The sequence below is a fragment of the Trachemys scripta genome, chromosome 5 (genome assembly GCF_013100865.1).
Source record: "Trachemys scripta elegans isolate TJP31775 chromosome 5, CAS_Tse_1.0, whole genome shotgun sequence".
Classification (NCBI taxonomy): Eukaryota; Metazoa; Chordata; order Testudines; family Emydidae; genus Trachemys; species Trachemys scripta.
The window spans coordinates 79,587,240-79,600,690 of NC_048302.1; the positions used below are offsets into that span (position 1 = coordinate 79,587,240).

General features: G+C 37.2%; 1 protein-coding gene across 5 annotated transcripts in view; it reads right to left on the reverse strand.

Annotated features, from left to right (window-relative positions):
• The window catches only part of PDLIM3 (PDZ and LIM domain 3), a 45,343-nt gene that overhangs the window by 9,863 nt on the left and 22,029 nt on the right, over positions 1-13,451 (reverse strand). For 3 of the 5 annotated variants that reach the window (XM_034771151.1, XM_034771149.1, XM_034771152.1), the window contains 3 exons: positions 12,970-13,054; positions 5,797-5,864; positions 1,359-1,613 (listed from right to left, as the gene is read on the reverse strand). In XM_034771151.1, the coding sequence (XP_034627042.1) occupies positions 1,359-1,613; positions 5,797-5,864; positions 12,970-13,054 (408 nt within the window). Of the gene's footprint in view, positions 1-1,358; positions 1,614-5,796; positions 5,865-6,327; positions 6,516-12,969; positions 13,055-13,451 lie in introns of all 5 variants that reach the window. The other 2 variants (XM_034771153.1, XM_034771150.1) reach the window with 2 other exon arrangements.

The window sequence follows — 13,451 nt, forward strand, 5'->3', positions numbered from 1 at the left end:
AGGCACGGGGCTGCCCGAAGCCGGTAGCGTTCAGGCAGCCCGGCTCTTAAACAGAGCCGCCATTTTCCCGGACATGTTCGGCTTTTTGGCAATTCCCCCCGGACGGGGGTTTGACTGCCGAAAAGCCGGACATGTCCGGGAAAAAGAGGACGTATGGTAACCCTACTTTTTAAAAAAATGTTATTGATGATGGATAACCAGGCAGTAGGGCAGTGGTGGGCAACGTGCGGCCCACACTGCTTCTCGCGGCTCCCATTCTGGGCATGAAAGACTGCAACAGAGTGTAAAATGTTGTATACTGACTGCTTTAATTTTTCTTCTTCAGATGATAGGGATAGGTGTCATAGGACCTAGTCCTGCAAAGAATTATGCAAGTGCTGAACTTTAAGGACTAGAATAGTCCAATTGAACTCAGTGTGACTTCGTTAGTGCTTAAAATTAGCTGAGTGTGTAAGTCTTTTCAGGATTGAGGCCCTGGTCAGGAGTGGATCAAGAGTCCATTTTAAAGAGTAGCTATAGTTATCAGCTTGTATCAGCTGCAAATAGAGAGAGATTTTTTTTAAAGTGAGTCTGACCTGTAACACTTGTCTTTTGTATGTTGACAGACATCTTTAACAATCTGGGTTAGAAAAATATTTTTAATACCTTAATAGTAGGGCTGGCTATTAATTGCAGTTAATGCCTTCAATTAACTGAAAGCAAAATTAACATGTTAATTTTTTTAACATGTTAATTGCGTACCTGTGGGCCCGGTGGGAGGCATCGACCAGGGGGAGAAGGGGCTGAAGCCCCAGCCTGCAGCTCAGGAGGAAGCATGGTGGGAGTTGAAGCCCTAGCGTACAGCTTCGGAGGTGGCAGGGAGGCTGGAGCAGCCCCAGCCTGCAGCTTCCCGGGCAGGGGTGGGTGCGGGGGCTGGAGCTTCCTGGGTGGCGGGGGGCTGGAGCCCTGCACCCCAAACCCTGAGGTTTGGACTGAAGCCCCAAGTCCTAAGAGTAGCTGAAGCCCTGAGCCCCATGCCCCATAGCTCCCAGCCCTGACTCTATATTTGAAAATATAGAAATTCCCAACAATATTTAAATAATGGTATTCTAATATTGATTAACAGTGTAATTAAAACTGCAATTAATCATGATTAATGTTTTAATTGTGCGATTAATCACAGTTTTTTAATCGCACAATTAATCACGATTAATTTTTTTAATTGCTTGACAGCCCTAATGAATTGTATTTTAATATAAGCTTCAAAATCTTTAGTTGCAGTTTAGATAGCTTTTAAAATTTAATGTAGAAACAGTATGGAAATTGATAATGTTAATGCTTTAGCAAATATATTCAGTGCACATGCTGGCTCTGATTACCTCATTGAGGGATTTTCCCCCAGAGCTGTAGAAACTTGGCCCTGCAGTGTTTCCATTATATTGTCATCTGAGTACATCTGCAGAGGTGTATTAAACTGAGCATGTACAATCTTGACACCAGGAAGTTCCATTTCCAAGGGAATGTTAGGGGCCATCTTAGATGCAGCTTTCAAGTCAGTAGGGCAGATAGTGCTAACAGAAGAGGGGGTACTACGTCCACTGCCACCATCAATACCGGAAGGAGTACTGCCTCCACTGTGTTAATAGCCAGTTTACAGAAAGGTGTGCAACACATACCCAAAATAAAGACAAAATAAACAAGTGTAGAGATATTAACATGACTGTAAAGAAAGAGATGAAATCTATCAAATATAGAAAAGCAAAAGTATGTTTAATCTAGTCAACTTTACTTCCTTAATTCCCTACCCTCCCCCCAAAAAAACACCTACGAACGAAACCCGAGAACAATCAATTAAAACCTCTGAATCTGTGAAAGCCCAGTGCATAAATATATTTTCCCCTGTCACTGACATTAAATATAACCTTCTGAAAGTTCAGCGTACTTGGAAAATAATATTACTTTGTACTTTTAAAGTGCCTTTTTCAGAGGATTAATGAAGCCTCACCATACCCCTCTGAACTAGGTAAGCATTACTCCAGCCTCACAGTGGGAAGTGGAGGCATTGAGAGGTTAAGTGACTTGCCCAAGATCACACAGTTAGTGACAGAGCCAGGAATTAGAACCCAAACTCTTCATTCCAGTCTGTGACCTAAACTCTACATTACATTTCTTCACTTGAAAGGGTTTTCTATAAAGAAAACTTAAAATAACGTATGTGACTTTTTTAGATTGTCCTTAATACTAACCTATAGTATTTATTACACCTTTAAACTTATTTCAACAATACATTTATTTAATACATATTTTTTCCATATATTTTGTTGAAAATTTCAAAAAAAGTTAAAAATGTTAAAAAATAACTGGACATACTTTTGCCATTCTAAATTATAACAATTCCAAGCAGAATGTAAAATGGCCCTTCACAAAAACAGAATAGATTCTCAAAGAATATGAAATGAATCTTGGTCTCTGTTACTTTTGAATTTGACTTTATTTTTGATTTAGAATGAAAATAGGATGTTGGATACTACTCCAGTTTTAGAAAAGCTGTAAAGCCGCTGGGCATTAATATGGGCAAAACCTCAGGAAAATGATTAGCAGAGTAACGTAGTGAATATTATATCAAAATGTTTCTTTTTAGTGTCTCTGGTTTTACCATTTTCCCCATAGCACTTAAGCCCTCTTCAGCCCTAACTGGACTCAGAGGGTTTCTTTTTCAAGGGGGCAATTTTTCCAGGAACAATGTATAATCCAGGCCTTCCACAGTCATCTGAGACCACTTCCTTCTCAGGGCCACAGTCACATAAATATGGTAATCAAACTCCTGGGAAGGATTGTGATTCAATCTGCTTCCCTCAACCTACATGTTTGTGTATTGATAGGTTCTTTCCTGGCTGACTCCTGAGTAAATCAGGGAGAAATTTATATTGCTCTCAGTTTGGATTCAGAGTAGCAGCCGTGTTAGTCTGTATCCGCAAAAGTTTGGGGATACAGTATAGTGCCTGCCTGACAGCTACATTTCAGAACTCTGCCCTGGAGAGGAGGAAGAGAGGCTAAAATGACCCAAAATTATTCTCCCTTTAGTTCTTAAGTGGAATTTGTGCAGGACCACATTCTGAAAGTTTAAAGAGAAAAACATTCCTTACCATCAAAGGAAAATTAATTCCAAAAAAGACAGGCAAGTTCCCAAGTAAGTATGCTGTCCCAGCATGCCCCAGCCAAAAGCCCATAGAAGGGACCAGTCACAGATACACATGCCAGTGCTTAGAAAAATCAGGGTCACACTTTAGAAGATTTGAATCCTGTGGCAGAGCAACACTTGTTAATGATGAGTTTCAAAAAATGGAATCCATTAAGAGAAGGCCAAAAGAAGCATAGCTATTGCTACCAGCAACAAAGAGAGGCAATGCTAAGTTAGGGTAAAGATTTCATACATCTGTTAATTAGTTTTGTCAGCATGAAGTCTATAATTGTGCCTAAAATTCCATTTATTGGCCAAATCCTACAGTTCATACTTGGTTCTTATTTTGGCAAAATTCCTATTGAGAGAGGACTGTAGGAGTTGGCCTTATATCCTGAAGAGAGATTTACAATTGAGATGTGTTATTACTGTATTTAATAAAGAATATTATGAATGTAACCTGTTTTGGGATGTAACCCGCAACAGTTGCTTTGAGATCTTCGACATAATAAATTAAAATTCTCTTTTGGCAAACGTGATCTTAGGTACCAAATAAGCAGAATTTACTTAACGTATATGTTCAGTCCAGAGGGTAAAAAATTAACTGGCAACCAATACTATTGCCGCTACTTTGCAATTGCATAGCACCATTCATCTGAGGCTAATAAATAATACTTGCAATTTGAAGTATACAGAACTTTCCATTGTCAAAGCACTTTACAAATATTAACTAATTAAGACCAGAAAGCTTGCTCACCTTTCTTATCAGATTAATTTTTGCATCTAATTTCCCATCTGCAATCCTGGAAAATGGTCATTTGTTTAAATATGTATCTTTTACAAAGCATTGTTTGGTTTAAAAAATGAATTTTCAGAACATACATTATGAAACAATCCTAAATATTCAAGATTATATAGAATGAGAGTGCTTACTGTAAGAAGAATAAATTCAAAAATATATGACCTTTTATAGACAGTCCCAACATTCAACTAAATGAGAAAAACGTGATATTAATATAGTTGAACCTTGTAAATTCTCACTGTGATGGTCTACAAGTCCAAAATTGTCACAAAAAACAGTTTCACGCCACTTCTCTGCAAAGATTTAATAATAGAGTGCTGTAGTGGGGTCACACGTAGATTGTGACCTGTCCTTTGTGCCAACACAAGGGAGTAAGGGGGCATAAACTACACTCTGACTCTTCTGTGCCAGTGCTCTCTATTGGCACTTCTTGTGTATGGGAGGAGCAGGCCCCATAGAGTAGAGCTGCTGCATCCCCACCTCCTGCAGGTGAGTGGGAAAGGGTGGAGTAGACAGGGAGTGGGTGGACTGCAGACTGCAGTTAAGCTGGCACATTGGGAAGCATACACTACAACAGATCTAGACCTACTGCTGTTTACTTCTTCTCAACAGCTGTGGGGAGACTGAGGGAGAGAGATGGACTCCCTGTGCCAAAATCTCCCGTCTAGGGCCCCCAGAGGGCAGTGCAACAATATGCTGCCCCTTGCAATGCACTAGATCGTAATCTGATGACCTATCCCTCAGATTGTAAACTTTTCAGGGTATGGATCTTGTCATTTGTATGTGTCTGTGAGATGCGTAATAGCTGTAGAAATAATAATAACTAAGAATATACATAATTAAAACTAAACTTAATTTGTCAAAACAAATGAACAACACCCTTAATCTTTTTAATTGTACTGGTTCATTAACTGGACAGTTCACATAATTTGATAAACTGTATGTGTCTTCCCATTGTGAATAGGATGTCAGTGAGGTTCATGCCAACTGCTTTGACGTCTCAGACTGCTGTATTAGACTTGAGTTGCTGGAATTATGGCACAAATATTTTTTACTTTGAAAATAAGGTATAGAACTGAAGCCACTGGTAGTAACAAAACTCCTGTAACGGAAAGCAGCATCCATAGAAATTGGGCCACTCAAACCTGTGAGGCCTCCTAGCCTATGTAGCCACAGAGGCTGCCTTTGATTCTAGAAGGATACTTTCCCTTCTATTTTGATCAAGTAGTATTGTTTCAGGCATTATAACGCCCAATTATATGAGAGAGAGGTTAGATTAAAAAAATGGAACTCGTGCATAAACTCTTCCCTTTTCTGACAGTTTTGCAACGCTGTGGAGCTCAGATTTTTCTTTTATTTAGTTCCTCTGCAGCAGATTGCATTGTGAATAGGTCTGCCTGTGTGGCCTTTGCAATCTACATGGTTCAGAGGATCCTGATATGACAGGTTGGATTAAATTCTTAATTAGCAAGTTTACAAGTCATACGGATAGTGGGACTAGAGAATTTCACAGCTCCATAAACTTGTCAAGGTCAGATCCTGATCTCAATTGCACTGATGTAAATGTGGACCAGGTCCATTGAGTTGAAGAACCGTCATTGTAGTTATTCCAGACTCTCACCAGTGTAACTGACATCAGAATCTGGACCCTCTTCCTTTAGGAAATGGAAGCCTGAGCTCTGCAAAGCATGCATTTTATTTTTTAAAAGCTTTAAAATAAGCTTTAATCGCATAAAATAATTTCAAGTGCATTAATATCAAATTTTCATATGAATTGTAAGTATGCATTAAAAAACCCATGCATCCAACACATCATACAGCTAGAGTTTATAACCTGCTTCGGCCTGAGACTATGAAAGGTTTGGGACGAATATTATGCTTGTGTTCAAAGTAATTTGTATCCTGTAAAAAAAAAAAAAAAGGATTAAAATAACTTCCTTCAGTTGATGAATATTTATTACTGGGTAAAATTAGCGTACACAAAGGTTACAAATTGTTATGAACCAACTATTTTTATGTTGCATACTAGTGGTATTAAAAACACACTTGCTGTTACAGTCAGAAACACAGAAGAGTACATGGTAGTGTAAGAGAGAAGGATGGTGTGTAGTATCGCAGCCAAACCCAGTGAAGGGGAATTTTTAACTATCTGCATTATCACTACTTTTATAGCTGAATTATAGATGAACTCCTGGATGTTAAAAGGAAATTGCTTCATTTATCACCATTTTTGAAAAATATAACAGAAGTTTAGAGTATCAGAAAAGAAAAATAAAACAGCAAGAGCTGGACTTTTGAATGGACAACAAAACAGAGTAGTATTGCCACAAAAGACCATGTAATATAAGTAAATACCAATACTTACTTTTGAGGTGAACTAGGAATTAGACCCCTCAGTTGTCCCTGAAGAGCGTCTTGAATATTGCCAGATGAATACAGCCCAATTGGAGAATTATAGGAGGAACTCACTACCTGTCTTTTGTCATCAATGTTTGCTGCTGCAACAAAAGGCTGGGCCCTTCTGTTATGAGCTGTACCAATAGGCTTGAATTCCTGTACGTAATAGGCAGACAAAATACACAAAGCTACAGTGCACACTGAAGCTAATAACGAGCAAAACTGACAACACTGGAATTTGTTAATCTCATCTTTAACAATGATTGTTAATCTCATCTTTCTCCACTGGAATTTAAAGATTTGATTAAGTAAACCCAAAGGCTACACAGACATTCTGTGTTTATCCATTAAACTTTCATGTGCTGAGTAATCCATGTATATTCAAATATTATTTGTCTGCCTTGTGAAGACAAATAAAACGAGTGGTATGTTTGCAAATTTACGTAAAACTTTCAATAATTTAGTAATTGGTGTAAGGGTTGCATATAATCATATACACTTTAAAAGTATTTTTCTCTTTTTTCACTGTTTGCTTTATGAATTTTGTCTATAGTCAGCTTAATTGTTTACCTTAATTGTTAGCTAGTCCCTGTCCTCTGTTGTTTGCGTGTGTTTGTTACACAGCAATAGGGGAGAGAAACACATTTTAAAATAGGGAAATGAGATTGTAAAGCCAAAAAATTTGGCAGGGGACCATTGGGGAAGGTATAGCTCCTGAAATTATTTTTAACTGAAATAGACTAAATTTCATTTCTAGGTAAGAGGTCAATGTCAGAGCTTCTATTAGCCCTTAAAAAAGAAAAATCATAGATATATAGGTTGCCTACCAGAAGATGCAAACAGAAAAAAGCGGTTCTATTAAAAGAAAAAGTTAAGAAATAATGAACTGAAGAAGACCACAAGAACAGCACGTAGGTAAATCAACATAGAGAAGTTCATTTGCAGTTTTGTGTTGCTGTACATTGTGAAGGGGATGCAATGTAACAGTATATTAGTAATTAGATATTATCTTTTACTATCATTGAGGATCATTTCTAATTTATGTAATGTATTTGATTCACAGTATTGGAAATTGATTCAATTCCATCATACACAGTTAGGTCACAATAAGCAAATATTAAAAAATCCTAAAAATTGTCATTTCATCTAATTTTTAATTGTTGTTGACAAATGAACAGAAGACGTGACATCGTAATAGCATCTTCACAATGTTACAATGGTCAAAAGCGTGTTTACATTGTTGCAATTAGTTAGACTTGAATTCCTTTTTCTAGGAAAATCATAATGTGCACAAAATGTCAACGACAAAACATACAGCAGCTGTTAAAACAGTCCAGCTCTTGTGTTTATCATACTTAAAACTAGGAAAGTTGTTCCTTTATACTAGAAATTTAGTAAGATCCAAGAGCATTCAAAGTCAAAACAGGAATAAGAAGCAATTACAATATTTAATTATGTTGTTATAGCTAACAGATGACCTTCTAATCAGTACAGGGCTAAGTTATTTTCATGACTATGTTCATGTCAGGAACAGAGGGAAGGTGGCTCAAGCAGTTTACACGTATGAACAGTGCTCATGGAATGAGTTCAGGACTGGGGCCACATATTTATTAATTAATATATTATTATTCATGTTGTATACTTTAATAAAAAGTACATTATTGTTTATGTTTTGGAGGTGTCCTAACACTGAAGGACTTTAATTTAACTCATAGCATAATGTTGGGAGATGTAAATTGGTATCAAATGAAGGTGTGGGAAGGGCAGGGACTCGTATTTTAGCATAATTATGCTTTAAAACTTGATTGCAATTACTAATACATTCTGATCATATATATGATGGTGATTATTGGATTCTTTTTCTGGTTTTGTTTAGATTTCTACCCTTAGCTATATAATAATAAAATTAGGGAAAGTATAACATCTTTCCTATTCAAAAATCAAATCACACTGAACACCATATTTAAAATGACAGGAAATCCACAAAGTAAGGCAGAAGTAAAATATAATTTAAAAAAACTACTGTAAGAAAAACAAACACAGTCATTTTAGCCAAGGTTAAAAAAGGGGAAAGGAGAAAGAAAAGTGTATGATATACAGCACTGTTTCGCACTGCTAGTAGAACATAAAAGAACAAACCAAAAGAAGTGTTTTATTATGAAAGCAACATGCATTAGCCATTTTAGGCAGACTTATTTTCTCTGACTGTTTAAACTAGTGGAGATCCTTATGTTCTAAATTGCTTTGTTACATAACACTGTGTTTGGCTGTGTTACTAAAACTAATTAAATGGTCTATTATTTCACAATATTTATCCATCATATTACATCATATTTCAATAGAAATGAAAAAGCTGGATATTTTCTATCAGAATCAATCAAGGTGGCCATCAAAAATAGCTCTCAAGCAGCATTTCCTATTGTTAAGTAGTATTTCTGCCATAGGCTTCACTGCTTGCCCCTGCCCACAGTTCTTCCTGGGGTAGGAGGAGAAAGTGTGCTCACCACAACTTGCAGTAAGTCCTTGTCCAGCTGGCTAAAAGAAATGAGGGCTCTCTCTCTGCAACTAGTCACAGAGGTGGAAGAAGGGGGAATGTTTACCTGCAGAGAGTGCTAAGAAGCAGGAAACAGCTGAATCAGGTTGGGGGGGAGGTATTGGCCTTCCAGCTGACCAAAAGGGTGTTGGTGTTTATACCTTGTGCAGTCTCAGTGAAGCCCACTTTTACCTTTATTGGGCTGGCAACACCCACCCTGAGATTCTGAAAAAGGACAGGGTTCTTTCATGATCCACTGTGGGCATCACACTAACCCTTTTTCCTTGGGGGCTTTTCCTTCACCTTCCCCACAGCAAGGTTAGGGTCTGGCAGGGTGAGGCAGTGGGGTTAGGTTATAAAGTCAGAACTCAGTAAGTAGAACTCGTGGCAGCTGCCAGTGCAGATACTCGTTATGAAAGGGATATGGTTATGAGATAAAATTGATTGGAATAGGATGTAAAAGAAAGCATTCTTTAGGGAGCTGAGGAAGGGTGTGTGTGGGGGGGGTGTTCAGGGCGCCTATGTCTTGTATGGCAGGGTGCCAAACCCCCCTCTTTTTGTAGCCACTGGATGGTGGGGTCCAAGTGAGTGATTATGTGAAAATGATTAAGGGAAGGATGATGACCTGCACTGTAAAGTATATTGCCGAGTATTCCCAGATATTTTAGGTGAATAAAGTTGTGACCTAATTACACCACATCCATTGCCTCCTTTGTTTTGTTCTGTTGTGGCTGAACAGTGTGTGTGTGTGTGCGGGGGAGATGGGGCAGTATTCAGTGCTGTGTATAAGAGCCTATGAATCTTCTAAACTCTGTGAGACTACTTAGCCTATTTCTTTCTTATGCTAAAGGTTCCTAGTTGAAGTTCCGTGATTGGAACTAGGTGAATTATTTTTAATTTTTTAAATTTTTATATGGCCTCTTGTGAGCTTCTGGAGAATGGCTGTGCACCTGCTGAAATTTAAATTAAACTGAACTCTCTGCTAGCATGCTGGAGCAGGGAATCACTTATAATGTGTTTTATATTTTTGGTTATTTGTAATTGTAATTTTAGAACTCTCAAACAGAAGTAATACATTTCTCAGAGTCATTGATTGTCATGTAGATTTTTGCTCGGGCATGCATGAATCTTGATCTATATTATTATTTATGTACTGTTTAATGTTCAGTTTTTAAAAAAGTAATATTCTTGATTTTTTTTAATATTTATGATACTTTACTTACTGTAGTAAACATTAACTTTATATTAACAAAGGTTTCTGTCTGGCAGAGAGTCAAAAATTGTGGCTGGATTTTGAAAAGGGTCCTGTGTTTACCACTATGACCTGTGGAATAAGTTCAAGAGAGACTTAAGAACAGGAAATGCTTTTAATAGAACTCGATGGTTTCCTGCGTTTGCAGACCAACTCATGGATGGACAAGCTTTTTAATGTAGTGGATTTTGAGTTTAAGGAAAATACAATGCTTTGGGATTTGTTCACTAATCTTGGCATTTAAGGCCTTTATTTAATTCAGGCATTGTATCCATCTTTCTCTGTTTTCAACAACCCTAAATCAATGTGACTTAAACCAGCATTTATTAAAGATGCACTATAATTCACCAGCTCAGGCTAAGATATGAGGAACATTAAGAAATTTTGCCACTGTATTTCTTTTAGTAGCAGAACTTATATGGCAGTCTTCAGGTGTTGTGTCTAAATATGCAGTAAAATAAATCTCCTTCAATTTAAAGTTTCATCTATTTCAGAAACAGAATTAATAATGTCATTTTTGTGCAGAGTAGATCAGTATGATGGATGATCTAGAACAGAGGTGGGCAACTACGGGCTGCATGTGGCCCGCGGGCCGACGGTTGCCCACCACTGCTCTAGAATGATAGTACTGGATTTCAAATGTAAATACTCCTGTAAATGGTTCATCATATTTACTTACAAGCTCAACTACTTTTCTGAAGACCTATCTGTTGCTGTCTATATATAGGTTTCAGAGTAGCAGGCGTGTTAGTCTGTATCCGCAAAAAGAAGAACAGGAGTACTTGTGGCACCTTAGAGACTAACACATTTATTAGAGCATAAGCTTTCGTGGACTACAGCCCACTTCTTCGGATGCATATAGAAACTCTTCTGTCTATATATAAACTTTTTTTATTTCCCTTTTAAGGGAAGAAGTAGACATGCAAATGAATGTTGACTGTTTAGTTTAGCACTGTGGTTTTCAAACTTTTTTCAATTGTGAACCCCTTAATAATTTTGAATGGAGGTGTAGACCCCTTTGGAAATACTAGATACAGTCTGAGGACCCCCAGGGGTCCACGGACCACATGTTGAAAACCACTGTTCTATGGGAATGACAACATTTTGTGGACTCCTTAGATATAGTCCGCGCATCCCCGGGATCCATGGACCACAGGTTGAAAACCACTGCTATAGCAGAAGCAGTTTTTCTGATGACAGTAATGGAGATAGCTTTTCAATAACTTGTTGCCAAATAGTACTTAACTGTTCAACTACATTATGTGTTTTTAAAAAACTGTTTCCTTTAGGCATAAAATTATAATGGTGTAGGCTTATTGTCACTCAGATTTTTTTTTTCTACAGCTTTTTCTATTTGGAGGAAACCCTGACATTACAAAAGCCTTTTCTTCCGTGTATGTCCTAGATACCCCACAAAAGTATGCATTTAAAATAGTAGTATCATTTCTTGATGCCTGGTATCATACTACTAAAATTACTATACTATTTTTGCTAAAATACATTGTACTAGTTAATACAAAGGTTTGTAGGATATTTGGAAAAAATAGGTAGAATTGGAACCTTGAGATTATATTTATGTTTAAAAGCCTGTCAGAGCGGGATCGCATCACTTATTTCATGGAGTTCACTGGGATGGAGTCTGTTCCTAAATTTATTGTGGAATAGAGAGTCTTGATAATCTATCATGGAATAATATATTGAAATATTTGTTTTGATGCTGTCCTGCCAGCACAATAATAATCTTTTTTCAGCTAAGATTGAAATAATAATATTTATGTACACCTCTACCTCGATACAACGCTATCCTCGGGAGCCAAACAAATCTTACCGCGTTATAGGTGAAACCGCGTTATATTGAACTTGCTTTGATCCACTGGAGTGCACAGCCCCGTCCCCCCAGAGCACTGCTTTACCACGTTATATCCAAATTCGTGTTATATCGGGTCACGTTATATTGAGGTAGCGGTGTACTAAGGCTAGAGAATGTATGGCAAATGGAACAAAGCACTATGAACCACATACTGAAATCTGTCCCTTACAGCCTCTAGAGCTGCAGTTAAAGTGGATAGTTATACATTGATCAGTGTGGACTGGACATCCCTCCCACATGCAGATCTGTACAAGGACTTCTATATAAGTTCTAGGCAGGGGAGAATTCAAACCGATTTCATTTGCCTTGCTCGTGTGCAGGGATAAGGACTTTACCTTTCTTAGCTACAGATAGAATGATCCAGTTTATGACTAATCCATTTGATGGCTGTCTGAATAGTTTAGTCTTCCACAAATTCAGAATTTGCAATTTTCTAAAGCTCTGTGGCTTTGCATGGTGCCACAATTGTTTATTGAGTTAAAGATACTCAACCTTACTGCAGCACCCGGTTCAACTGACTGTCATGTCACAAAGACTGCTATGGTATTATAACTGAATCATTTTGATATTTGACATTTAGTCCCATCTGAAGAAATAAAAAATATGATGGATGAAATATCAAAAAGAGATACAGCAATTTAAACAACATTAGTATCAAAGGAAATATTTTCTTTCCATAATAAAACTATAGTGAAGTGTAAAGTTTTGAGAGAACGTTTGAGGCACTCTGCAGTTTTTCCACAAGAGAATTTTAGGTTTTATTTAAATGTAAATGTGAAATTTAAAATGTCAATCATTTAAAATCATGTCCATGTATTTAATACATTTTATGATTTATATCAAGTTAAGTAGACAGTGGAGGAAATGTGCTATAAAGAATTATGACAATGAATGAGACAATTTAGAATGTGAAAAGCTATATTGAAATATGTTGGTGACTTATAAAACTTCTTACCTGTGGATCAGCTTCCAAATTTATTTTAAAGGGATGAGCTTTGCCATCTTCTGAAACTTGTGGAGACCATAATCTACTTTCTGCCCTATAAATAAGAGAAAAAATTCCTCCCATAAACATGGCACATATACATGAAATATATACACTGCAAACTTAAAATCTGAAGTTTGTTCAAAAATCTTTTTGAATGTTTTAACATATAAAATTCTTTTAATGATGTGGACAGAATCTTATGTGTTGTTTTTGTGAATTTACTAGTCAGAAAACTTACATAGTAAGTTATACATGAAGATACACCGTACTGAAGATTATGCATGGCTCTAATAGTTTCTTCTTGAGTTCAGGTTTCAGAGGGGTAGCCGTGTTAGTCTGTATCAGCAAAAACAATGAGGAGTCCTTGTGGCACTTTAGAGACTAACGAATTTATTTGGGCATAAACTTTCATGAGCTATAACCCACTTAATCAGATGCATGGAGTGGAA